Below are 25,121 nucleotides of genomic sequence, written 5' to 3' on the forward strand. Positions count from 1 at the left end.
ATGGCATTACCATTTAAAAAAAGCAGTCTTCTCTATTACAATATTAGCTACACTATTGACAGCATGTTTCATAGTATGTTTCTCCTTATACTTCAATGGGAAGGGCTGATTGCTGTTATGCAATAGGTATTCGTCTTACTAATGAAGAAATTTAAAGTTGTACCTCATAATTTTATTTGGCCGAGACTATGAATTTTATGAAACATGTTCCTTCTTAGCAGTATTTATAGTCACAAATAGAGGCAGATACTTTGTGGAGATCCATTATCAGATATGAAGTGAAACACTGCACATTCCACATAAAATATTTTTATTACACTAGAGTCCACTCTAATGTAATAAAAATATTTTATGTGGAAAGTGTAAAGTGTTTCACTTCACATCTCACAAATATGATGATTATATTTTAAGTTATGGAATATTTGCAGCTTGTTGATAATCATATGGCTTGATTCTTTTCGTGTCTCTTACACCTAATTACCTCCTAAATACCACCTTATTGTGTACATTTTTATAAAACTGAAAATGCTATATAGGCATAAAGTGATGAAATGAATTACCATGAATTACTTTTAAATTAATTGATTTATAATCAGATCTGTGTGATAGAAGCCATTCTGCACAATATTGTTTTTAATGAACACAAATGAATTTTTCTATTAGACGGTGGTTGGTTATAAATTTTTGAATTAAAATTATGGCCATGATGAGTGCTTTGAAAAGGATAAAGGCTTTGATTATTCACAGTCTGCAAGAAGTCTCTAATTGCGTAAGGAAAGATGATAAACTAGGGTACGGGCCATACCATTCACCTGAAGAAATATCCTACTCCAAATGTACGCTTAAAATTTATGGTCATTATGGTTACATTGTAGCCTTAAAATACTCTTAAAATCACTCCGGTTGTCTACTCAATAGAAATCCATTTCAGTTGGTTTCACAATACAAATGAGAATAATCGTTCCTGTGTTATAAGCACCAAGGACTAATTTCCCACTATTTATTTCAAAGGGACTCCACTTTGATTCGATCCATTCACAAATAGTCATTCATTATCTCCATGTAATTTATGGTTTACTCGTATCGCAGCACTCCAACAATTACACTTGTACTTGCCAATATTTCCAAATAGACAGATGCATTTTTATTTTAACCACACGCTGATGATTGGCCATAGTGTCTTCTTTGTTTTCAAGCCTAACCATTATTCAATAGAAAGGTAAACAAATATTTCACCGTACTCCGCATTTCGTTGACTTAAGTTTTTTTAACTTTTCGAGATCAATTGTTGGTATGAGAATTACAGTAGCTATGCTTTCCTCTCGTCAAAGTTGCAATCAGCCAACCGGCTGTAGGTTTGCTTTGCAAAACTGCTGTTACACGGTAGGTCACCCTCATCTCCACGTTAGTTAATGTGAGGTTTAACCAGATATTATAACACCAGGCCTATGATTTTGCTCTCTCTGCCTGAATTGAGATGAAATTACCCAGCAGCTAGGTCGTTTGTTGGTTCATCCCGATGTTTACTGGGCTCAATGGATTTCCCTGTTAACTACAGAATCATCTGCAAATTATCCTAGTAAACTGTGTACTATTTCACCATATTCGTTGATATAGACGGGAATACGAGTGGGTCTATAACACTACCCTGTGGGATACCAGAAGTGACTTTTACCTCACTGGAAACTGCACCGTGTAATACTACGTACTCTAAGCATGGGGTCGCTCAAAACTACTATTATCCTGGAAATGGCATCTTTATCTATGCCATAAGATTTTAGTTTTATTAATAATTTTCTGTGAGGCAATTTAATTTTTTTTAAAGTATTTTTTTGAAATTGGGAAAAATCGTGTCCTGGAATGGTGTCCCCTCTGGAGACTGAAATATTGTGGGGGGAAAGCGCTAAATGGGTTTCGCATCATTTACTTTTCCTTAATCCATGTTGAGTTCTCATTAACAAGTTTTGTAAGTCTAGGTGTTTCATTACTGAGCTGACTACTAAGTCTTCGAGGACTTGTCATGAGATGGATGTTAATGATATCGGTCTGTAATTAGATGGCTATTCCTTGTTTCCACTCTTATCTATTGGGGATGCATTAGCAAATTTCCAATCATTAGGCACTTCGTGTTGCTCATTGGATTTACTGGATATAAACTATGTGTAGTGGGTAAATTTCTGTGGCTCATTCTCTAAGTATGCGAGAAAAGATTTCGTCTGGACCAGGTGATATATTTGGTGTAAAGAGTTCTGTTCATTTTCTATTCCTTGAGCACTAAACTCAAGAGGTGGCATTTTCATATGTAGAGATTGTCAACTGTCTTGATTGAGTTCTCAGGAGGGTTGGTGAATATGCTCTTGAAGTGGGAACTTCATAAATTTGCCATTATTGTAACTGTTTGTCAACACATCTGCATTGTCATTTTTCAGGGAACATACGGTAGATATTTGATGTTGCATGCTTGGTGGGAACTAACACAGCCTGCAAACTCTGCTTTTGTAACTAACAACGAGACGTAGCCAAAGTGATGTTCAGGATCTGGATGCGGATGTTATATGCTGAAACTATGTAGGTAAGGTAGAAAATGTATCACGGCTTTCTTCCACATAGGCCTGGGTTCTAGAGATGTTCACATGTAGATTTCGCGCAGCATGACATATACATTGAGTATGCACTACCTCTCAACTACGGCTGCACAGTGGTCCCAAATTGAAAGAAGCTGGCCAAAATTAATTACTATTAATTTCTATAAGGTCTATTCCAATGGTTTTTGACCCTCTTATTCTGAATTTATAACTATATTTCGTGTTTGCAATACTTTTATAGTTATTTCACACATTGTTTAAAGGATTAATTTTTTTCATTGGAATTTACATTAACCAGGCGATCGTAAATACAAATTATACATATCATAAAACTGAATTAGTTATTTAAAACACACATTTGCATATAAAATGTCTGCATTGTTTATTTTTGGTCAATCTTTGAACAACTGATTTTCAATGAACCAAGAGAACATTTTCTACTTTCTCGCACGTTTGATCGTATTTGATACAAAAAAAGAAGGAAATATTATTTGGAAAATTATATTACAAGTATATTATTCATATTATTGTACTGCATTAATTGTTTGAAAAATTATAACATCTAATTCTAATTAAGCGGATAATTTTATAGTTCCTTGAAATGTGCCTATGGATTTGGAAGCTATCTTACACTAGGTTGTTTATTTCTCAAGTTTCAATCATTGAAATGTTATTAACAAATTTCATACCTCCTATAACTCAAAACCAAATATATGCTTGCAATGAGCTCTTAACGCGGTGGGGTACTTAAGGGGCACATGATTTGGTACAAAAATTAAATGAGATTTTCCATTCATTTGGGTTTTTATAATTGTAAAAAAAGTTAACATTTCTCCTTATCTTTCTCAGTCTTTGTTACGAAAAAATTTAAATACATTCATAATCACTATCCAACAAATCCTCATCACTCTGCTCACTCAATTCTTCCAGGATTAATAAACTCTTTACCTTGACTGGTAATTGAACTCCTTCTTTGAACCTAAGAAATACTTGATATCATTGCATCAGAAGTTAGGAGTAATCTTTTAAACAGGTCTTCATTCGTTACTATCCAGGAAAATTTCATTGCATGGTGCTCCCTGAATCTTCTTATGTTCGTATTCCTCGCCTCCATTGCCTCCTTGGACAAGTGGCCAATGGGAAGGGCAGCTTCTTTAGATGTCCGTCGGAGGAGCAAGTACTGAGGTTTTGTGAAATTACCAGAAGCGATCATGGAAAGGGCTTCTTCCTGGGAGATTTGACTTTGCCTCACCTCCATTTCGATTATACTTGCCGCGCTCTTGAGAGAGTGGTAGTTGTCACCTCTTTTATTAGTTTCGCCACGAACTCATCACCTTTGCTTCGACAACTCATGGATGCTCTGCTGGTGATATGCTAGCTCTATGATCTTCCGTTTTCCTTCTCTTGGCCCTTTCTCTGGATTTATTTTTGTGGCTGACCAATTTCAAAAAACCTGATGAACCTTCAAAAGTAGCAATTTTGATGAACATATTGAAGTAGAATGAATATCACTCTTAATTCATCACAAATTCCATATTAAACACCTACTGGATATAATAGGTCGACATTTAAATAAAGACAGAGGAAATTTCAACTTCTGGTTTAGGCAATCAGGGAACTTTCTTCTTAAAAACCTGTCATTTCTTTTTCTTTCCTTCCACCGGCAAGGCTAATTTGAGAAAAAACTTTCTACGCAAAGTTTTTCTGGTTACTTTTGAATTAACGTCCTCATCTAACTCTAACTTATTGCTCCAGCAGTCCAATAGGCAATAATTATTGGCTTTTAACCTTTTACCTACTGTACACGTAGGTATATATAGGTGTGGACGTTTCCTGACGCGGAAGACAATGGGCATATATATACCTGTGAGATTTTCCTGGCCAGGAGAACGAAACCCATATATATACGTTTTTTAGCTCTCCCCCATTTAGGACGGTCGTGGGTTTATGACGTCTGCTTTGGGACAAATGTTAACTTCTATCTCGAGTTATGCCTAAACATCACCATGGAAGTTTGTGCAGCTTTAAATGCATTAATCATGGCCTTAGAACTTTGTTTAAAATTTGACAATGCTCAGATAAAATTGAGGAATTCAAATCAATGTCTGTATTTTACGTGCTAGCAACAATTATCCATTTGCTAAATACATATAAGCTATACACAAGTTGACCGCGAACCACTGCCGCAGGTATGGTCATAAACCCAGAAAGGAGGGAGCACAACTACCCTCGGAGTCCGAGATAATGCAAAGTCCCACCGTGGAGGGGTCGAAAAAGGTTCAGCGAGCCCCTTCTTAACGAATGCCCTCCAAAAATGTGCCGTACTACGAGAAAGAAGAGTCTCTCGCAGCTCAGTACAGCAGTCATGCTAAGACGAAAACTCCGCTGTCTCGAAAGGGTTAAGCGATATGGACCCTTTTCCACTTACAAGAAATTTTTCATGCATCTCAAGTTGCGTGAAAATTTTCATATCCCCTGAGGTGTTAGATGAAGGCACTAACAAGGATAGCTTAATCAAATGTCCTATATTGCACGAAAATTAACAATGGAATTGTTTGGCAGGGGATATCGAACTAAAACACTATGGGCACTCTTCTTCAGCCCTACAAGTCCCCTTAACAAAAGTTCAAGGATACTCGACTTTTTCAGGCCTCGAGCTTCACGCTGGCGGAAACTCACTTTCACGTCTTTCGTTTGGCAAAATCTGAGGAAAACTGAGTTTTGGCGAGGAAATTTCGGGCGAGCGATGTCTAGATATAATTTCGGTTTTCCATAGTGTGAGGTTCGCGATGCTATTATCTCACTTTTGGGGAGGGAGGCCCCCCGCTCAGAGGGTAATCAAGGAAAGGGTTTTGGATAAGCATCCTTTTGCAGTGCTTTGGCGAAAGTGCTGAGCACATGGCAGGGAGGACGAAAAGGTACACTCACGTCAGCCTGCCTTGTGTACGTACCAGGTACATTCACGGTACTGAAAGTGTTTAGCTAAGAGGGAAATTTGTTGTCAAAGGTAATCACCCATATTTTACCCATAGCTGTCTTGAAATTTCATCTGCAGACATGTGATTTTGGTTTTTTTTTATACTCTTAGGTTTTGTTTGATGGCCTCATGGCATGACTTGTAATTGGGGCTACTGTTGCCAGTGTAAATTTGGAATTCTTTGGAAGCATTTGCCAGTGACACACAAGTATGCGATGAGAAAGTGACATTTGGGGAAACGTGCTTGAGGGGAATTTGAATGCCGTCAAATATCTTGAAAGCTTGATTTTTAATCAGGTAGAATATTAAGATGTGTGTCGAAATCTTAACCCTTTCCTGCCGGCACCCTCAATTTGAACACGTTTTCAGTGCTATGAGTAGTATGTCAATATTTTTTATTGGAGGCATGAGACCAAAACCATTTTACCTATATACCGCTAGAGAACCTAAGAAGTCATCAAAATAAGTTTAAATAAACGTATACACGGCTTAAAAACACACCTTTTTCCTCAGAAATTGCATTGATTGATTTTCAAAATGCACAGTCAGAGCGGTCACTTTTGGGGAGGGGTTTGGTTGCTTTCTTCTTCGCATACTTGTGTTTCACTGGCAAATTCTTCCAAAGAATTCCAGATTTACATTGGCAACAGTAGCCCAAATTACAAGTACAGGCAGTCCTCGACTTTTGTACAATTCGCACTTTCGTACGTTCAAAATTGGCACCTTTTACTTGACTTTCGTATGCTAAATTCGGACTTCTGGACGTTGGCCTGTAATTTTTTTTTTAATTCCCACGATGCCTATTGCACATCCCAGCATTCAATTGTTTCAAATGGCAGTATATGCGAACAATACGAACGTATTAAATGAAGGGAATTGTTGGTAGTTGACTCTAATATAGGTGATTTATTTGGGAGAGATCTGCTATAGGCTCCTTTATCAAGAGAAGAAGAAAACCTTCATTGAAGATATTTTTCAAAAGAAGTTGACTAGACATCATCAAATAGCTTTCAATAAAACAAGTAAGATCTTGTTTCTAATTGTGTCATATTTTGTTTTTTTTGGTCGAGTGCTGTTTAACTCATGTACACCTTCAGCAACGATATTGCACAAAATATCACCCGATTTCCATTTGTCTTTTGTCTTTTTTGAATAAAATGCAAAATATATGCAATCACGAATGTCACCTGCCAAATGTCGAATTTTGGTGTAAAAATAAAAAGGTATCCAGAGTGCGGGTTCAACAACTACATTTTGTTATGCTTCTTGATATGTCTTTTCATTTATAGTGGACGTAATAAGTGGAATGTCCATTTAAACGCCAAGAGGAAGTTTCAGTCAAAAGCCAACGGAGTTCTTGTTTTTTAAACTTTTATTTGCATTTTCTGCGTATTTTCGAAAGAAATTAGATGATTTGAGGAGTTTTATCGACATATTATTAAAATTAAGTCAATTGAAATAAAATCCGTGAAAAAAAATGTTTTAGTACATATATTACGCTTTTTTGGAACGTAACCCCTAATTAGTATGGAATTCAATGGTTCGACTTTTGTACAGTCGGGGACCGCCTGTAATGCCATGAGGCCATCAAACAAAACCTAAGAAAGTATTTAAAAAAAACCCAAAATCATATGTTTTGCACATGAAAGTTCAAGAAAGCTATGGGTAAAATATGGCTGATTACCATTCACAACAAGTATCCCTCTTAGCTTAACACTTTCACTACGGTGAACGTACCTGGTACGTACACACAGCAGGCTGCTGTGAGCGTACCTTTTCTTCCTCCGTGCCACACGCTCAGCACATTCGCCAAAGCACTGCAAAAGGACGCTCATCCAAAACGCTTTCGATTTCCTTGGAAGCATTTGCCAGTGTAACACAAGTATGTGACGAGAAAGCGACAACATTTGGGGAAACATGCTTGAGGAGAGTCTGGATGCAGTCAAATATCTTGAAAGCTAATACCATTGATTTTTGATCATGTAAAATATTAAAATGTGTGTCGAAATCTTAACCCTTTCCTGCCGGCACCTGCAATTTGAACACGTTTTCAGTGCTCTGAGTAGCATGAGAATATTTTAAACCTCTCAGTGGGGAGCTTTTTTTTTGTAGATCCCCTGGTATTTTTGTCCCTCAGCTTTGATACCCAATGCAAGGGGGCTGAGGCTGCAAATTGCCCATCCCATATCCCACCCTCTTGTCTCGACTCTCTAACTCCATCTTAGCTCGAATCCATGGTCAACTTATAGCATTACCAGTGTTTTCTTTTGACCAAATACAGTGGAACTTGGTTAGTACGTTCCTCCTTCGTACGTTTTCCTCCTTAGTACGGCGATTTCTCTCGGTCCCGGTACCACCCGAACAAAAAAAAGATTAAGGATACAGGTAAAAGCATTTGGTTAGTACGTTTGAAAAAATTGCGCTTTCCTGGTTAGTATGCTCAATTGCTTGCCGTGACAAAACCCTCAATTCGTTCTCTAGTATCTTCTTAAGGATCGCAAACCTCTGAATTCATGATTTAATTTATTATTATTAGCCATTAACATTCTTCCATTCATTCCACATCTTTCGTTGACTATATTTTTTAAGCTTGTAGGATTTTAAATGAATTTCTACCGTTAATAATGACGAAAGTTAGTGAACATTACATACTTAGACTGTAAGTCCAATAAGTCAATTGTTTTTTATGCTAACATTTCGTTTAAAAATTGCTGATGCACAGAACAAAAGGAGTAATTCATTTGAAAGTATAAAAAAATTGTTATTTGCCACAAAATTTATACTTGAAAAAAACTATTGACAATATGCTGTGCAACCTTGATAATACAAGACTCCACAGTGCTCAAAGTAACACTGGCGTGTCCACATGCATGTTATTTGGATTGTTATTACATTATTTACATGCCTTGTAGCAAGTGGACCGAATAAGAAAATTAGTGTAATGGAACAGCTAGATAGGTTTGTTTACCTATTAAATGCGTCATTACTTATGTGTGTTTTCAACTTATGTTCGGAGGGTCATAGGGTTACTATTCCATTTTAGGATTTAATATGTATGTAATCTGAGATCTTGCCGGAAGATTGGTTCAACATAACACATTCAAATGTCAAAATGAAAGATGGAACTATATGTTCATGATGTCAGGCTATATGATTCGTTTGTATACTTCATCCTGCGATATTCTTTCAAATACATTGCGATGTCATGGCTTTGGACTATGAAACTTTTTAAATTAAGAATTTTAGTAACTTTTTCTCGAATTAAATAACATGATATTCTGTCTTCATAGGTATTAAATAAATCATATGAATTGGAATCACCACTTTGTAAAAAAGAATATTCTATTAATGATTCAAATTGTTACATTGATTCCAGCGTATTACATGTAGAATGGTTGGTAACTCTATGAATTTTTTCCTTCGATTGTTAAACAGAGTTATCAACAAAAATAGCCTTGACTAAAGGAGAGAGATAAGTGTTTTAAACAGGCTAGTGTTGATAGTAAAGGTGTTATAAAAACTTTCCTGGTCCATTGGACCTGCTCCGGCTGCAACGCAATTTTTTTTTCATTCTTCCTAGGGTTAATGTAGGAAAAAATCATTTCTTCAATACATGCCTGCAAAGCACACAAGATATTTTGTATTCACGATGAGTGTTCTATACATGACATAGTAGAAAAGACAATGGTTTCCATTTTCCGTCCGTTTTAAGTAGCCCTGAATTTCACTAGATTATTATAACAGGCATTTTTATTTGTGCCTGTAACCAACACTCCACACGTCAAGAAAGGATATTGGTGTGGCTTTAGTATAGGTGGTGAGGTATTGCCTAAAGGGGTGCCCCACACTCCCCGAGAACCATAGTTTGCGGTTGTGTACATGAATTTCCACACTGCTGAAACAAAAAAGAAAGCAGAAAGTATTATGTAGATGAGGTAAATAATATCATGTTTTTCTAACAACGAGAAATTTTCTTGCTGTGGTAACATGAATGCCTGAATGTTATTTACCGAAAACTTTTGGTGGATCTCTATTTGCAATCAGCATTGAGGAAATAAGAAAGGAGTAGCAATAGTTACATTGTTTAAAGGGTGCAACGACATTGGAGGTCATTTTGCACCACACCATATCTTTTGGTAAAACCTTTGTGAAGTTGTTCTTTAAATTGTGTAGAATGCCAGTGACTTTCAAAAAAAAATTACCTGGCGAAATGTCTGTTTTAAGCGAAACTGTATGTGCTCATGGCAATTTAGGTGTTGACTGAGGCCAATAAAGATCACAAAAATATTTATTTTTCAGATCCTTCCGACGTCAATACTAGCCTCAATTGGGCGTGAAAGAAAAGCAATCACATGTCCATGAAATCGAAAGGACTATGGACGACAGGTGACAGTGCACGGATGAACAACCTTTTATAAAACAGCTGAATGACTACTGGACATAACAAAGGGGGAATGATAACCCCCAAAATTATTCAAGAAATGTAAGACACCTGCTTATCTACCCTCCAAGATTGCACAGCTTCACTGGGCCCTGCGGTTATAGGAACGCATTGGTCGATTTTTTGGGACATGTCCTATATTTGCGGCAGTACTCGGCCGCAGTAGGAATGACTGTAGTCAATAAAGAGCCATGGGCAGAACCTTGTTCAAGCCTTAACTTTCTCACGGATAAGGGCGATAAATGAAAGTTGGGACAAAGCTTTTAAGGAGAGAAGGGAGCAAGATCTTACTCTCTGAAATTGATTACTGAGGAATTAACGTGAAGAGAATTTCAAAGGAAAAATGTAACAGGAGGAAGCTCTGGAAGATATGAGTGTGACAAAGGAGGACGCAATTTAAAAATACCTAGTGTGATAGTGGGAATTAATTTTTTAAACCAGGACGCTCTAGGTAAGAGGGATGATTACTATAGTAAGTATGAGAATACTGGACAACGTTTTGTGGAAAAATTGAGAAATGATCTACTTTTACTAATAATCTACTTAGGAGTCACGAAGTACGGCAAGTGCATGGCAGATTTTTGGGGTGCGTAACCCTTACCAGAACTACCTAAAGAAATGGAGTGCTCACAAATATGGCTATTGGTGAAGTACAGAATGTCACCTTCAAGCAAGTCAACAAACAAGTTTCTAACAAATACGCAGGGTGGAAGCAAAATATTTTTCGAAGAGCTAAATGAGGACTTGAAAAATGAAATTATAAGAGAATTATGCTCTGCGTAAGTAAGGATGTTAATTTTTACAATATCTACTTTACAGGATGAGGGTACCAGTGGTAGGGTGGCTAAGGGTCCTTCACCCTAAGGAAGAGACATTCAAAAGATACTCACCGAAGCCCTGCCCTATTCGTGGAAGACGATACCAAACACAGATGGTCCGCCACATTGAACGTGTTCACCCTTCCGTTTTTGAAAAACACGGAAGGGAAACCGTGGAGAAATGTTGCCATCACTTCCTCATATGCTAAAGGTATATATAGGTACCCGGAGCATTTCATACTAAGTGAGTAGCAAGTTGAGACATAATATTTTTATACATAGTTTACTTCCTCAATTTCGGCAGTGGGAAGTTGTTTACGCTATCCCCATTGACTTTATTGTTTCCTTTTAAGAACGCTGAGACAACGGACGAGGTGGGAGAATCATCATCTTCACTTCGGCAGGTGGGTCAAGGGCTTCGGGAAAACGTAGCTACAGAAAACAGGTTCTGCCGTTGAGAGCCTAGATTTTACTCCACTTAAACCGTTTTTCATTTGCACAAACAATGGTTGCAATTGTCTCGTTTTTTTCTTCTTTCATATCTAGGGACACAGGTGGATGTGCTGACACCAGCCTGGGTATTACTTCTCGCCGAGGTGGAAATGCCAAATCTCCTGGATGTGAGTCAATGAAGTTTATACACTTTATTAGTATATAGGACACTTTTTGTATCCCATGAGATTTTTTCTTTACGCCCTGTAATTTTATGTCTTACTTTTCAGAACTCTGATACCAGTACAAAAGAGACGACGCAGCTTGTGGTGAGTTGAGCACTTCGATGATACATAGAAGTAGTTATGAGGTTTTTTAATTACGTGCCCTGTTAGCACTCAACTGCTCCATTTTCAAATCATACAAACAGCCGTTGCAAATGTCTTACTTCATGCTTCATTCATATCTTAGGACAGAGTCGAGGTTCCAGACTTGGAGGCCCCTGGAAAAGTCTGTGAGTTAATATATTTATACTTATGCATGTATACAATATTCATACTTAATACTTAGACTAGAAAAATGCCTATTGCATACCATGGAAGTCATCCGAATTCAACCTTTAACTTTCTCAAACAAATATTAACAAATATGTGACTTTGGGTTTCTTTATCCTCTGTTAGGGATACATAAATGACTTGCCCATTTTTCTTGCATCTGAGGATTTAAGTCTTCCCGCAATGCCAGATATTTTTCAGCCACCTCCGATGCCGTGAGGTACGTAATGGAAAGAGTGTTTCAAATTGTGACATTGAAGACTTTTCTTTTATAGCTCTTACAAAGGAAAGACATAATAATTAAATTTAGAATCCTATTCTTTAAAATCTTTATAGTATATCATCTCTGTATTTTTTAAATATATATATGCAACAAATTTTTTCATTCCCAATGAGATTATACAATTCATTCTAGTAGCAACTACGCATTTCCAAAATTTTAATTTGGATCTCAAGTGGCTCAAGAAATAAGGTGTCCCAAATTACAATATACAGGCCTTATACAGGTGGAACCACATGGGAGGATTGGACATGGAGTCTCCCCAAGATTACGGATATTTATCAATGGCCTCCCACGCCATGAAGTATGTTGAAAAATGGTAAGTAAAGGAATTACTGTTTCAAATTGGAACATTAAATGTTCAAGTGCTAATGTAAGTTTCTCACATTGATTTTTCGTAGTTTCAGGGAGGGATAGAGGGAGTTTTCTTAATATTTCCTCGTAAAAATTACTTAAGTGAACGCTGTAATTAATTTTAAATGTATCAAAGTATTTTTTTAAATATTTATTGCATTTATTCTATATACTTTTTAAATATTTGTATGGTATAAATTTTTTCATTCAAGATCAGATTATTAAATTCATGCAATTGGCAACTGCTTTTCCAAATTTTCAACTCTGACCCTATGTAGACCAAAAAATCTGATATATCTGAAAGTAGATTACATAGGCCTATTTGGTCATGAGTTGCATAAAAATAAAAGAATGTGTGGAAATAACTTTCTGATTTTTTTGTTGTCTTAGATTTTGTTTCTCTATATTATACAAAGAAAGGCTATTTTCAAATGCAGGCATCCCTCGACTTACGTTAATCCATACTTAGTTAGCGTATAATGGAGTACCGTTAATCCGTAAGTGATTACTGTGTTTCAAGTAGTTACATTAATGTTCGAATGCTCAAATGAATGTATAGGATTTATTTAACAAAAAAGTCTCATTACAAATATGAAAGAGAAATATTTAAACACATCCACAGAGATGTACGTAAGTCACTGGTAAAGAAAAGCATCAACTAAATTTTTCATATGGGATAAATATGAATTCGGAGTATTGAATCTGTACCTCTGTACGTAATTAATAGCTCACTTTCGTTGCGAGATATAATGGGGCCAAAGTCATCGTGATGGCAAGCAAGCAATGTTTATATCTTCCGGACCTCCAGGACCTTTCCTTCGCTGCACCTCTCATATCATTTGCTGCCGAATTTACCATGCAGAGATAAAAAAAAAGTACGGATACATTTTTCAAATTAACATGCTGTATTTAGCAAATGAAAAACAATAAATTTTCAAATGTTATACATTTGTGGAAACGCGTAAGAAGTCCTTGTCTCCTTCTGTGGGAAAATGGTTGCTAAGTCATGGCATGGAAGACATCCGTCATTGTTAATTAGTATGTGACTGCCATAGGCAAATTTAGGGAGGGGGAGCGGGGGCACCTCTTTTAATAGCCTGCTTTGCACCACGAAACTCCCTTTTGGAATGCCTGGATAAAAGTATCAAGAGATATGCGACAAATGTTCCAACTATAACTTGAGTAACTGAATGACCACCTAACTGGCTATTGCTGCTAGTGCGGGTGTTATGAATTGAGGGGTTCGGGCCACCCTGTTAGATCTGTCATTGATGATAAGATAATCTGGAATAGGGTGAACTAGGAAGTAACATAAATCTTTTTTATTTGCATTGAGAATCACCGAGTGTGTTTTCAATAGCTGGAACATGAAATTAGAGATTTTTGTACAGTAATATCAGTGATTTTTGCCAATGATGTCTATACCCCTAGCTTGCATTTTTCATGTACCCTCCTCATAATCAGCGTCAGTTGCAGAGGAGAAATTTGGACGGCTGTACCTCTTCCCCATATTTGATCTTAGAATTTCACTCCATGAAAAATGGTATTTCACAGTGGATTTACATCTACCAAAATTATATCCCTTCATTTCATGTATTTGAATGGCTATACTGCAGGTTCTAAATGATTGGTCATACATACTTGCTCTCATGGCCATTTTACTCTAGATAGTGTTAAGCCTTGCTAACTGTCTGCCTCCAACTCTTTCTAACATCTGCATCCGCCCCACTGACTCTCATTCTCCCCGTATCAATCAGCACGTATCTTTACATGTTTTTCCCAGTCTTCCTGGAGGTCGTCTTGCATCAGGGTTTTCTTCCCAGACTTGTTTTAATAGGGCCTCTTGCTCTCTTCATATTATGTACTCTGCCCAATGCAATCTGTGGCTCTTAGCTTCAGATACGACGTCGGGCGAGTCAATAAGGTCCCTGCTGCACTGTTAAGTTTATATGTAAAAAAATAGCTGCGATGACTCAAAAAAAGCACAATAGCACCTTCTTGAGTCACTGGAATCTTGGAATCACAAGAAAATAATTGGGAGGGTCAGTTGTTACTAAAGGGTCTGAAGATAATATTTTTGATCAGAAAAAAATGCTTTTGTACAGAAAATGGTAAAATTAAATAGTATATATGCCACACTAATACACTCTATTTTTCCATATTATAGATTAAGAGGATGCTGTCACAAAAATATGAAGCCATCAGCATTGTCCGCCAGGCAGTCTAATGTGTGAGGAGGGTTTCTTTCACTATGGATGCAGCAACTGTTATGAACTTCATCGTATTGACTGGACACTGCATTGGTAAGCCATAATCTACCAACAATTTTGCGGTGAATTGTAGTGATAAATAAATGTTGAGTCGTTGAGATAAATGAATTTTTACAAATTGAGGCTATTATAATAGTAACCAGAACTATAGTCGTTGGATCCATATTAACAAGATGTAATCATCTCTTACTCTTCTAATCAAAATTTCTGTACCATGAAATTATACATTTCTATTGAAACTGTGGCGCAATTTCCTTTTCATTACATATGAATAGAGCTTCACTATGGTATCTACGATTTTCGGGATAAAGCAATTTACTCCACACCACACCGCATACTATATGTGCTGTGATCTGAAGGATATGATGTGCGGATGGAGAATTGATGAAAAAAATTGTTAGTTTAACCACTGACAATGGTTATAATATTGTTGGGGCTACAAGGCTACTAATTCCCAATCGTGAGGTACATGTGTCCTGCCTGGCACACAAAACAAACCTGGTCGTGACTAAAGCTCTGAGAGCTAAGGAAGAAGTGGTGGAAGTGATTGAGAAAATTAAAAGAATTGTGGCTTACTTTAAGCGGAGTAATGTGGCCCAAGACCACTTAAGACAGGAGCAGAAGAAGGTGAGAAGGAGCATTTACTTTTAAAGCAGGATGTTCCTACCAGGTGGAACCACACATTTTACTGTATCGAAAGATTCCCATTACTGTTACCAAGGGTGGGTAAAATACTCCTCTCCCCATCCCACAGGGATGCTCCTCCTATGCCAACGTCAGAAGAGTTGGAGATTATGGGAGATGTTGTAATGATTTTAGCACCTTTTGAGGCCTCCACTAAACAGATATCAGAATATAAGTACAGTGGAACTTGGTCAGTACGCTCCTCCTTCGTATGTTTTCCTCCTTAGTATGGCGATTTCTCTCGGTCCCGGTACCATTCGAACATTATACAGTTAAAAGTATTTGGTTAGTACGTTTGAAAAAATTGCGCTTTCCTGGTTAGTACGCTCAATTGCTTGCCGTGACGCAACCCGCAATTCGTTCTCTAGTATCTTCTATCTGAGCCAATTATTATTAGCCATTGATCTCTTTCTTTGATTGTGATTCATCCAAAGGCATTTCTCAATTCTAGTGACGTGTTGAGTATAAAATATGGCCATTTATCAGGAATGTCTCACTAACTAAACTGCAGCCAATGAGAAGCCCCGATTTTACCCACCCCAAGCTCCTCACCTTCTATTGCCTCTGCAGTGCCCTCTGCACACAAATTTTGCAGGTGGGCAATTGTTGCTACTGTACGACATATCATGATGAAGAAATCGTAATCTAATAGTCTTATCCTAATCCCACTTTATCTAAAGCAGTACTCCATAAACTCGACGTCTAGGTGGTTTAGGCTCTGGAGTACGTGCATATTTACTTGACTACTGCTGTGGGAGCAGACGATGCTCTGGGTATCCACGCGAAGCTTAGCTTAAAAATACGGTGAGAAAGCAGACGACAATGGACAATTTTTTAAAGTAAATTTCAACTGTATAATAAAAAAACTTCTTGTAATTACGTCGTAATCTAATAATCTTGCGTGTTATTAATCGATATATCGATCGATATCTTAATCGATATGGTTTCATTCCAGAAGCGAATGTGCACGGCTGTCGCTGTACTTAAAGGCTAATATAATTTTGTCCAATTTTTATAATGTTTAAAAACAACCAGTTGACATACTCAGGGTTGTTGCTATATTCTCCGAGTATGCTGTGACAAAAAATAAATGACTTAGCTTTTCTTGTCCTCTTTCTATGAATATATATTTAGGATTAATCACGGGAGATAGACGCCGTTTTCATGTAAATGTCTTCAGGAAATCTATGAAACATTGTGATTTTTATTCATATGGTATTGTTTTTCAATATAGTGCACATTTTAAAAGTGAAAAGAGTTCAGGAAGGCGATGGTACAAGCACTACCGATAATATTTCTAATTATGACGACTTTTCCACAGACCGCAATTACCCTGAATGCTATTATTTACTTTCCTCGTTAGCATATATTCCTGGTTAGTACGTTCATTTTTTGTGGTTCCTTCAGAAACGTACTAAACAAGTTCCACTGTATATCAGTGGTAGCCTGGTGATTCTGATGTGGAATTGTATATGCATTGCACTCTCAAAAATTAATGTGAATAATTCTGTGGTAGGTGAGCTCCTACAGAAATTGAGAGAACAAGTTGAGGGAAGATTGGACCCCATTGAGGAACAGCCTTTTTTAGCTGCAGCCACTATCCTCCACCCCCATTTAAAAAAATATTTATTTCAAATGGCAGTTTAATGCTGCAAAAGCAGTGACTAATATCAGGGATGAAATAAAGGACGTACTGAGGAGTCAGGGGCCCCTTAGTCCCCCCATAGTAACCAACCAGCAAAATACAGATGACCTATGGTCAGTACATGATACCATGGCAGAAGAAAGTTAGCATGCGATTCCTGATCCCCAAGATGGGAGTTTACCCACAGAATTAAAATTATACCTGATCCACCCTTACTGAGTAGATTATCGAATCCAATACAATTCTGGAAGGATATGAGAAATGCCTTCCCTGGAATGTATGAGGTCGCAATGAAGTACTTGACTATAGAAGGTGCTTCAGTTGTGTCTGAGAGGGTGGTTTCTCTCCTGAACTTTTTAACCTTTTCTGTACCGTACACGTATATATACGTGTGGACGTTTCCTGACCCGGGAGACCACGGGCGTATATATACGAGTGAGACTTTCCGCGGTCAAGAAAACGAAACCCGTATGTATACGTTTTTTAGCTCTCCCCCTTTCAGGACGGTCGTGGGTTTAGGTCGCCTTTGTCTCGGGACCCAACGCTTCAGGGTTTAGGATTAACCCTCCGAATCCAATATTTGTTCAATTCTCAAGAAATATAAACTAAGAATTGAATTTTTTGTCTTTTGAGCATCGTTTAGAATTTTTAAACTAAATTCTACGACAAATATTAACTTATATCTCGAGTTATGTATAAACATCAACATGGAAATTGTTGCTGCGTTAAATGCTTTGATAATGGCCTTAGAACTTCGTTTAAAATTTGACAATGCCCAGATAAAAATGAGGATATATATATATTCTATGTCTGTAATTTACGTGCAAGCAACAATTATCCATTTGCTAAATACATATAAGCAATACATAAGTTGACCGCGAACCAATGCCACAGGTATGGTCATCGTAAACCCGGAAAGGAGGGAGCACAACTACTCTCGGAGTCCCACCATGGAGGGGTCGAAAAAGGTTCAGCGAGACCCTTCTTAACGAATGCCCTCCAAAAATGCTCTATACCACGAGAAAAAAGAGTCTCTTGGGGCTCGGGATATGTAATATCAGATTCCCAAAAGTTGACTTATTTCCATCAGATGCCATTGCTTGTAAGTGTATCATGCATTTTTATCAATTTGCACCTTAATGATTTTTTAGTGTGATACATAGGTTCTATTCTATGTTTCAAGGTTGACCTAAATGATAAAATTTTTTTCAAAGCTTTTAATGAATATTATGTTTTTAATTATACGAACACATTTTTTTATGTAAAACACTTAAATGTTTTTCTTAATCAGTATTTTAGAACTGATACCTATGCATGTATAGCAGCATAGAAATGTTAGGTACTCTTACTGTAATCCTATTTGCTATATGCATTTTTTGTATGAAAATCTATTTGACTTGCTGATTTCTGTATTGAATATTTATTTCTGTATTAATTACACACAGCACTGTATTTATTTTTGAAACTGCAAGGCAAGGTTTATGAATATGCTTTTTGTATGTGTCTAATGTGTAGGTTTATTCATATTTTTTTCATTGCAAAGAGTTTTAATGTTATAAACTTAATATTTTCTAGTAATTGGTATTACAAAATTTTTGGAATGTTTACATCTAACGTAGCTACTCAAAGTACAGTGCATATTTTTTATTGATTTCTTTGAGTAAATAATATTACTACATTAATGTACATGTGCATCCAATCATTTTTTCATTTGAAGAGAAAATCAATTCCTTTTTTTATATCAATATTAAATTGAATTGAATCTTGGATTAATAAATATATTCATAGTTAGGGCATAGTGCCCCCCCTCTCCCCCCTGGAGCACTGTAGTCCCCCTAGAAAATCTGGGGGGGAGCCCCCTTAGCTGTGATGAAGTTCCTTCAATAGGGTGGTTTCCTATTATTTTTTTATTGCCTAAATCGAAAGCTTATTACTCCTGGAGTACGTATTTCACACTTTTAGATTTTTAAATGGCATTATCTATTTTTTGCGATTAAATGAAAAGTGAAAACTTTTAATCACGCGAAAACGCGACGCGTAAGTAGGAATGATGGGAAAAGTTTGTATGACGCATTTCTGGTTCCCCCTCCCACCTTGTGAGGTGACCTTGATCAAGGCTCTCAGCGCTGATAGGACGCAGGATGCTAGCGGGTAGCTGAGTACCTTGCTGGCTGGTAGTTGGCTTTAAAAAGGTTTATTAATACCTTATCAAACTAAGAAAACTTTCCGACCTTAGCCAGTTTTAATAGGTGATTATTAAGGCATGTTTACCTGAGCTCTGTGCCTCATGCATGTATTAGTAACCTCGGGCGATGTATAACTCCTATCCTCTCCTGTAGAAACTAGGTCCCTGTGACGTCATGTGGAGTGGAATCGCATGGGAGCCAATCTGGCCTATTTCAAATGAGGATAAAATTTGACCCTTACCATTCGTCTAAACCGGTATTTCAAAAACCAAATAATTTGTGTATTATGAATACACTAATGATGATTAACGAATCGCAATCAATGCCTTTTGTTTTCTTTGGTGAAGGAAACTACCCTATTTATGTCTGCTACATCAGAGTGGCTACTGGGTCTCTGTGTACCATGCCCCCATCAAAATCCGAGGGGACTGTATGTATTTTTTTCCCGCCCCCAGATATTTTAGAGGTACTACGAAACCTTTGGAGGGGCCAGGATCCCTCCAGATACGGCCACGTTTGAAAATAACAAAATCTAAACAAACAGCGGGACCAGACATCCCCCAGCCCCAATTTTTTTCTCGGTGGCCAGGTACCTAAATAATAATGATAATAATGTCGTCTTTATTATAACAAGCAAATTTAGGACTATAAAGCCCTCTCTTTTAATAAATTTTAAATGAACGAATTCAAATGTATTACATGTAGGTAATGGTTGGTAGCTGTATGAATGTTGTCCTTCAATTGTATACAAAGTGTCATCAAGAGGGATAGTCTTGACTGAAGGAGAAAGATTAGTGTTTTAAACAGGCTAGTGATGTCTGCTTAGAATTAAATATTAAAATTTTTATGAATCAACTACTTGTGCATAAGAGAAGAAATGAAATTGTCCATCCAAAACGTATGACTCGTAACAAATATTGGCCAAGTTGGTCAAACCTCTGGTACGGTTTTAGTAACTGCAGATTTAAAGCTTGGTGGTGCAAGTTAGGTGAAGCAATAGTGTGTAATGAGGAATAGTAACTTCATATAGACATTACTATAATGTAATATTTTTCTACTAACAATTCAGAGTATGAAATTGATGCCAGCGTATTACAAATGCTATGGATGGTAACACTATAAATATTTCCTTTCCGAACGTAAACAATCCGTTTTCAAGAGTTTATGCCTTATTGTGAACATTGTTGTTTTGATCAATCAAGTGATGTTTCTTTATGAAAATATTGTTACTCGTACGGTATTTTTATTTGTGTTCAAATTTAAGAATCGGAATCTGCCGGTCGATTTTTTGAGTCCAAAATGTTAGACTTGTAAGAAATATTGGCCGTGTTAGTCCAATCTCTTGTATCCATTTATTTTTATCTCTCTCCCTCATGGCTAAAACTTATTTATTGGCATACTTTATGGACTATATGTAGCTGCCGACAGGGCTTGTTCAGCATTGCATTTGTTTCTATATTCTCATAAGAAGGAAGGGCCTTTAAAATTTTTAGGCATTAACCTAGTCCATGAGTATCACTGTGACACCTTTTCTTTCCTTCCATGAGTTTAAAGTAAATTTTGAAAAGTTCACATTTGGATATTTCCTGTGTTTAACTTCAATTTGTACGAACATACCTCTCCTTTCCGGTAAGCTTAGTTAATTATGAGTTGTTATTTTTGGGGAGGCAGGCGTAGGTTTTTGCTTCTCCTTTGCAAAAATTCGTGCCTGTTTAAATAAATATTCTTCTATTTTTAGAGATGCGGACATGAATATCGATCGTAAGAGAAGGATGGTATCTAAGACCACCAAGGGTAGAGGCTCACCGAAGCCCTGCCCTATTTGTGGAAAATGTACCAAACACAGATGGTCCGCCAAATCCAACATGTTCACCCTTCGTGTGTGAAAAACCATTGAGAAGTGCTCCCGGGCAATAACTTAGCTGGTTGCGAAAGGTTTATTCCGATACCTGGAGCACTTAATATTAAACCTTTTCGGGGCACAGTGGAGGAACTCCCCTGAAGAAATACATGTGAGCCTTGCATGCCTCGGGTTAGAGGTAATCCCTTCGGGGTTATCCCTCGAGGACGAATGCGGGGTGGATGACGACAAATGAAGAGGAGGTAAGTGACGAGTCTAAGGGTTATTTACTATGTTTGAGATCTTTCTCTATGAACACATATTTTCTTTCCAATAAGCTTATTTTGTTATAAATTGTTAATTCCGCGGAGGCAGGCTGTAGTTTTTGCTTCTCCTTTGCAAACGTTCGTGTCTATTTAAATAAATATTCTTCTATTTTAGAAATATGGAAATTAACAAAACCATCATGTGGAAGATGGTAACGAAAAAAAAGGGCAGTGGCACGCCCAAGCCGTGCCCGATATGTGGAAAGAGATTTACTTCTCAATTATCCCGCCACATCGCAAAGGTTCATCCTGCCATATTTCAGAGATATGGCAGGGATGTGGTCGACAAGTGCTCCCGGGGTATCACCAGGCTGGTGGCAAGCGGCACTTATAGGTACCCGGAGCACTATGTGTTGAGATCTTTTGGGGCCCTGTGGAGGGACTCCCCACAAGAAATGAGGGAGAGCCTCGCATGCGTCGCGGTGGAAGTAATCCCATCGGGGATATCCCTCCCGGAGGCACGCGGGGTGGAGGAGGAGACGGATGTTGACGGAGTAAGTGACGGGTCGTCCTCCATGGAGACATGATATTTTCCATTTTTTCATAAATATTCTTCTTCGTTTTCGGTAGTGGAAAATTGTTTACGATATCCCCATTGACATTATGTTTTCTTTTTTAGAACGCTGACATCAGAAGAAGGGAGGAAGTGGGAATTTCGCCTCCGTCAGCTCTCCTCGAGACGGAAGCTGAAAATATTACGGATGTGAGTCAATGAGTTATTTACACTTTTTATAGTATACAGGACACTTCTCTTATCCCATGAAACTTTTTACTAAACGCCCTGTAACGTTACGTTTTCCTTTTCAGAACTCTTAGTATATTTACTAATCAGATGTCCAAAGGTTTGTTGTCAACAATTATTTACAGTGAAAAATTAACTTTATATGACATATTTTAATTAGTTTCATTGGTCCGTCCTTTTTTGAGTCCGAAATGTTAGACTTGAAAAACTGGCCGTGTTTGTCCAATCTCTGTTTTCCATTAATTTCTATCACCCTTCTCGCGGCAAGTACTTGATTTTTAGCATACATTATTGACTCTTTGTTAGCCGCCGACGTGGTTTGTTCAGCTTTATTTTCACCCTTCCGTGTTTGAAAAACCATTGATAAGTGCTCCCGGGCAATAACTTAGCTGGTTGCGAAAGGTTTATTCCGATACCTGGAGCCCTTCATATTAAACCTTTTCGGGGCACAGTGGAGGAACTCCTCTGAAGAAATACATGAGAGCCTTGCATGCCTCGGGTTAGAGGTAATCCCTTCGGGGTTATCCCTCAAGGACGAATGCGGGGTGGATGACGACAAATGAAGAGGAGGTAATTGACGAGTCTACGGGTTATTTACTATGTTTGAGATCTTTCTCTACGAACACATATTTTCTTTCCAATAAGCTTATTTTGTTATAAATTCTTAATTCCGGAAAGGCAGGCTGTAATTTTTGCTTCTCCTTTGCAAACGTTCGTGTCTATTTAAATAATTATTTTCTTCTATTTTTAGATACATGGAAATGAATAAAAAATAAATTGGAAGATGGTGTCCATAAAAAAGGGCAGGGGGAAACACCTAAGCCCTGCCCTATATATGGCAAAAGGTTTTGCACGCAATTGGTCCGCCACATCGCGAAAGTTCACCCTTCTGTGTACAAAAAATATGGAAGGGAAGTTGTAGAAAAATGCTCCCGGGGAGTAACCAGCCTGGTTTCGAAAGGTATAACCAGGTACCCGGAGCACTTCATCTTGAGTGCATTCGGTCAAGCATGGAGGGACCCCCCAGAGGAAGTTCGGGAGAGCCTCGCATGCCTCGGGGTTGAAGTGATCCTTTCGGGGATATCCCTCCCGGAGGCATGCGGGGTGGAGGTGGAGAGGGATTTTGACGGGGTAAGTGACGGGTCGTCCTCCATGGAGACATGATATTTTCCATTTTTTTATAAATATTCTTCGTCGTTTTCGGTAGTGGAAAATTGTTTACGATATCCCCATTGACATTGTGTTTTCTTTTTTAGAACGCTGACATCGGAAGAACGGAGGAAGTGGAAGTTTCGCCTCCATCAGCTCTCCTCGAGGTGGAAGCTCAAAACATTCCAGATGTGAGTCAATGAGTTATTTACACTTTTTATAGTATACATGACACTTCTCATATCCCATGAAGCTTTTTACTGTACGTCCTGTAACGTTATGTTTTCCTTTTCAGAACTCTGAAGCTACGGAGGAGACAGCATTGCCTGTGGTGAGTAGAGTACTTGGATGAAAATAGATATATATTAGAGGTTTCTTTATATGTATACAGTTTGGACTCCACTTCACCATTTTCATATCATACAAACATCCGTTGCAAATGTCTAAGTTCATTCTTCATGTCTATCTTAGGACAGAGTCGAGGTTCCCGGACAGGAGGCAGATGGTGGAAAATCTGTGAGTTAATGTTAAATTTATATTTGATAGACTAGAAAAATACCTATTGCATATCATGGAAATCATCCAAATTCCACTTTTCATATTCCCGAACCAGTATAAGCAAAAATTTGACTTTGGGTTTCTTTATCCTCTTAGGGATACATTAATGACCTCATAATTTTCTTTGAGTCGGAGGAGTTGAGTCTTCCCGCGACTCCGGATATTTTTCAGCCACCTCCGACGCCGCGAGGTAAGTAAAGGAAAAACTATTTCAAATTCTGATATTGAAAGTTAAAGTGCTAATTTATGCGAAATTGTTACCTAGGTTTTTCTATATTTAGGAAAGGACATTTCCCAGATTAATTTTCTATGAATTGTATAAAGGAATTCACATAATTTTTAGATTTGTATTTTTTTAAATATTTATCTTATTTAATATCTGTGTTTTTTAAATATTTATTGCATATAATATCTGTATTTTAAAAAATATAAATTACATTTAATATCTGTGTTTTTTAAAAATATTTATTGTATTTTATGTGTGTATTTTCTAAAAATATTAAGTGTAGTTTATCTCTGCATTTTTGCGGGGTGGAGGAGGAGACGGATGTTGACGGGGTAAGTGACGGGTCGTCCTCCGTGGACACATGATATTTTCCATATTTTCATAAATGTACTTTGTCGTTTTCGGCAGTGGAAAATTGTTTACGCTATCCCCTTGACACTATGTTTTCCTTTTTAGAACGCTGGGACATCAGAAGAGGTAGGAGAGTCGTATGCAACGCTTACTCAGCCTCCATCATGTAACACCTCAGCTCTCCTCGAGGTGGAGACTGAAAATCTCCCGCATGTGAGTCAATGAATTATTTACACTTTTTATTTGTGAATAGGACACTTCTCATATCCCATGAAGTTTTTTTACTTTATGCCCTGTAATTTTCAGTTTTCCTTTTCAGAACTGTGAAGGTACCAGTACGAAGGAGTTGGCGTGGCATGTATTGATAATAGAACTTCGATAAAAAATAGATATAGATGATTTTCAAATACAGTAGAATCCTGATTTAAAGTTTTTCAGCGGGGACAAAATTTAAAACACTAAATGCGGAAAAACACTAAATGAGGACCTGCCATTTTTTTCAGGTTTTAGGGCCTGTAATGATTGAAATGGCTTTTTATGAATAAAAAATATTATTTTAAGTAACTTGAAGGTGCTAAATGCAGCAACAAATTCATTGATTAAATGTCTTTGCCCAATTACGGTTGGATTATACTTTTCAGGAATCAGTTAAAAAATTGGTAGTAAAAATAAGTAATGAGAGGATGACAATTGTTTCAATGAA

At 37.4% G+C, this 25,121-nt stretch overlaps 1 protein-coding gene and 1 long non-coding RNA gene across 2 annotated transcripts; both read left to right on the forward strand.

Moving 5' to 3' along the window:
• Positions 1–10,256: 10,256 nt before the first annotated feature.
• Positions 10,257–22,022, forward strand: LOC124170272. The gene is made up of 10 exons (XR_006867406.1): positions 10,257–11,065; positions 11,175–11,225; positions 11,368–11,441; positions 11,544–11,582; positions 11,725–11,767; positions 11,934–12,027; positions 12,226–12,406; positions 14,609–14,744; positions 20,965–21,329; positions 21,508–22,022. It is a non-coding gene; the product is annotated as an uncharacterized LOC124170272 (long non-coding RNA).
• Positions 22,023–22,224: 202 nt separating this feature from the next.
• On the forward strand, positions 22,225–24,823 carry LOC124170407. The gene is made up of 8 exons (XM_046549128.1): positions 22,225–22,234; positions 22,919–23,265; positions 23,391–23,474; positions 23,579–23,614; positions 23,755–23,799; positions 23,938–24,031; positions 24,524–24,631; positions 24,738–24,823. The coding sequence occupies exons 1-7, from the start codon at positions 22,225–22,227 to the stop codon at positions 24,586–24,588; spliced, it is 681 nt and encodes a 226-aa protein (XP_046405084.1). The 3' UTR covers positions 24,589–24,631; positions 24,738–24,823.
• The last annotated feature ends 298 nt before the right edge of the window (positions 24,824–25,121 follow it).

Source organism: Ischnura elegans, chromosome 13 (assembly GCF_921293095.1).
Source record: "Ischnura elegans chromosome 13, ioIscEleg1.1, whole genome shotgun sequence".
NCBI lineage: Eukaryota > Metazoa > Arthropoda > Insecta > Odonata > Coenagrionidae > Ischnura > Ischnura elegans.

What these genes read in the sequence shown, in the direction of transcription:
- LOC124170407 (XM_046549128.1), top strand. An exon ending in TGGAGAGGGATTTTGACGGG is followed by an intron (nt 23,266 to 23,390) that starts GTAAGTGACGGG and finishes TTTCTTTTTTAG; the next exon opens with AACGCTGACATCGGAAGAAC. An exon ending in GCCACCTCCGACGCCGCGAG is followed by an intron (nt 24,032 to 24,523) that starts GTAAGTAAAGGA and finishes TTTCCTTTTTAG; the next exon opens with AACGCTGGGACATCAGAAGA.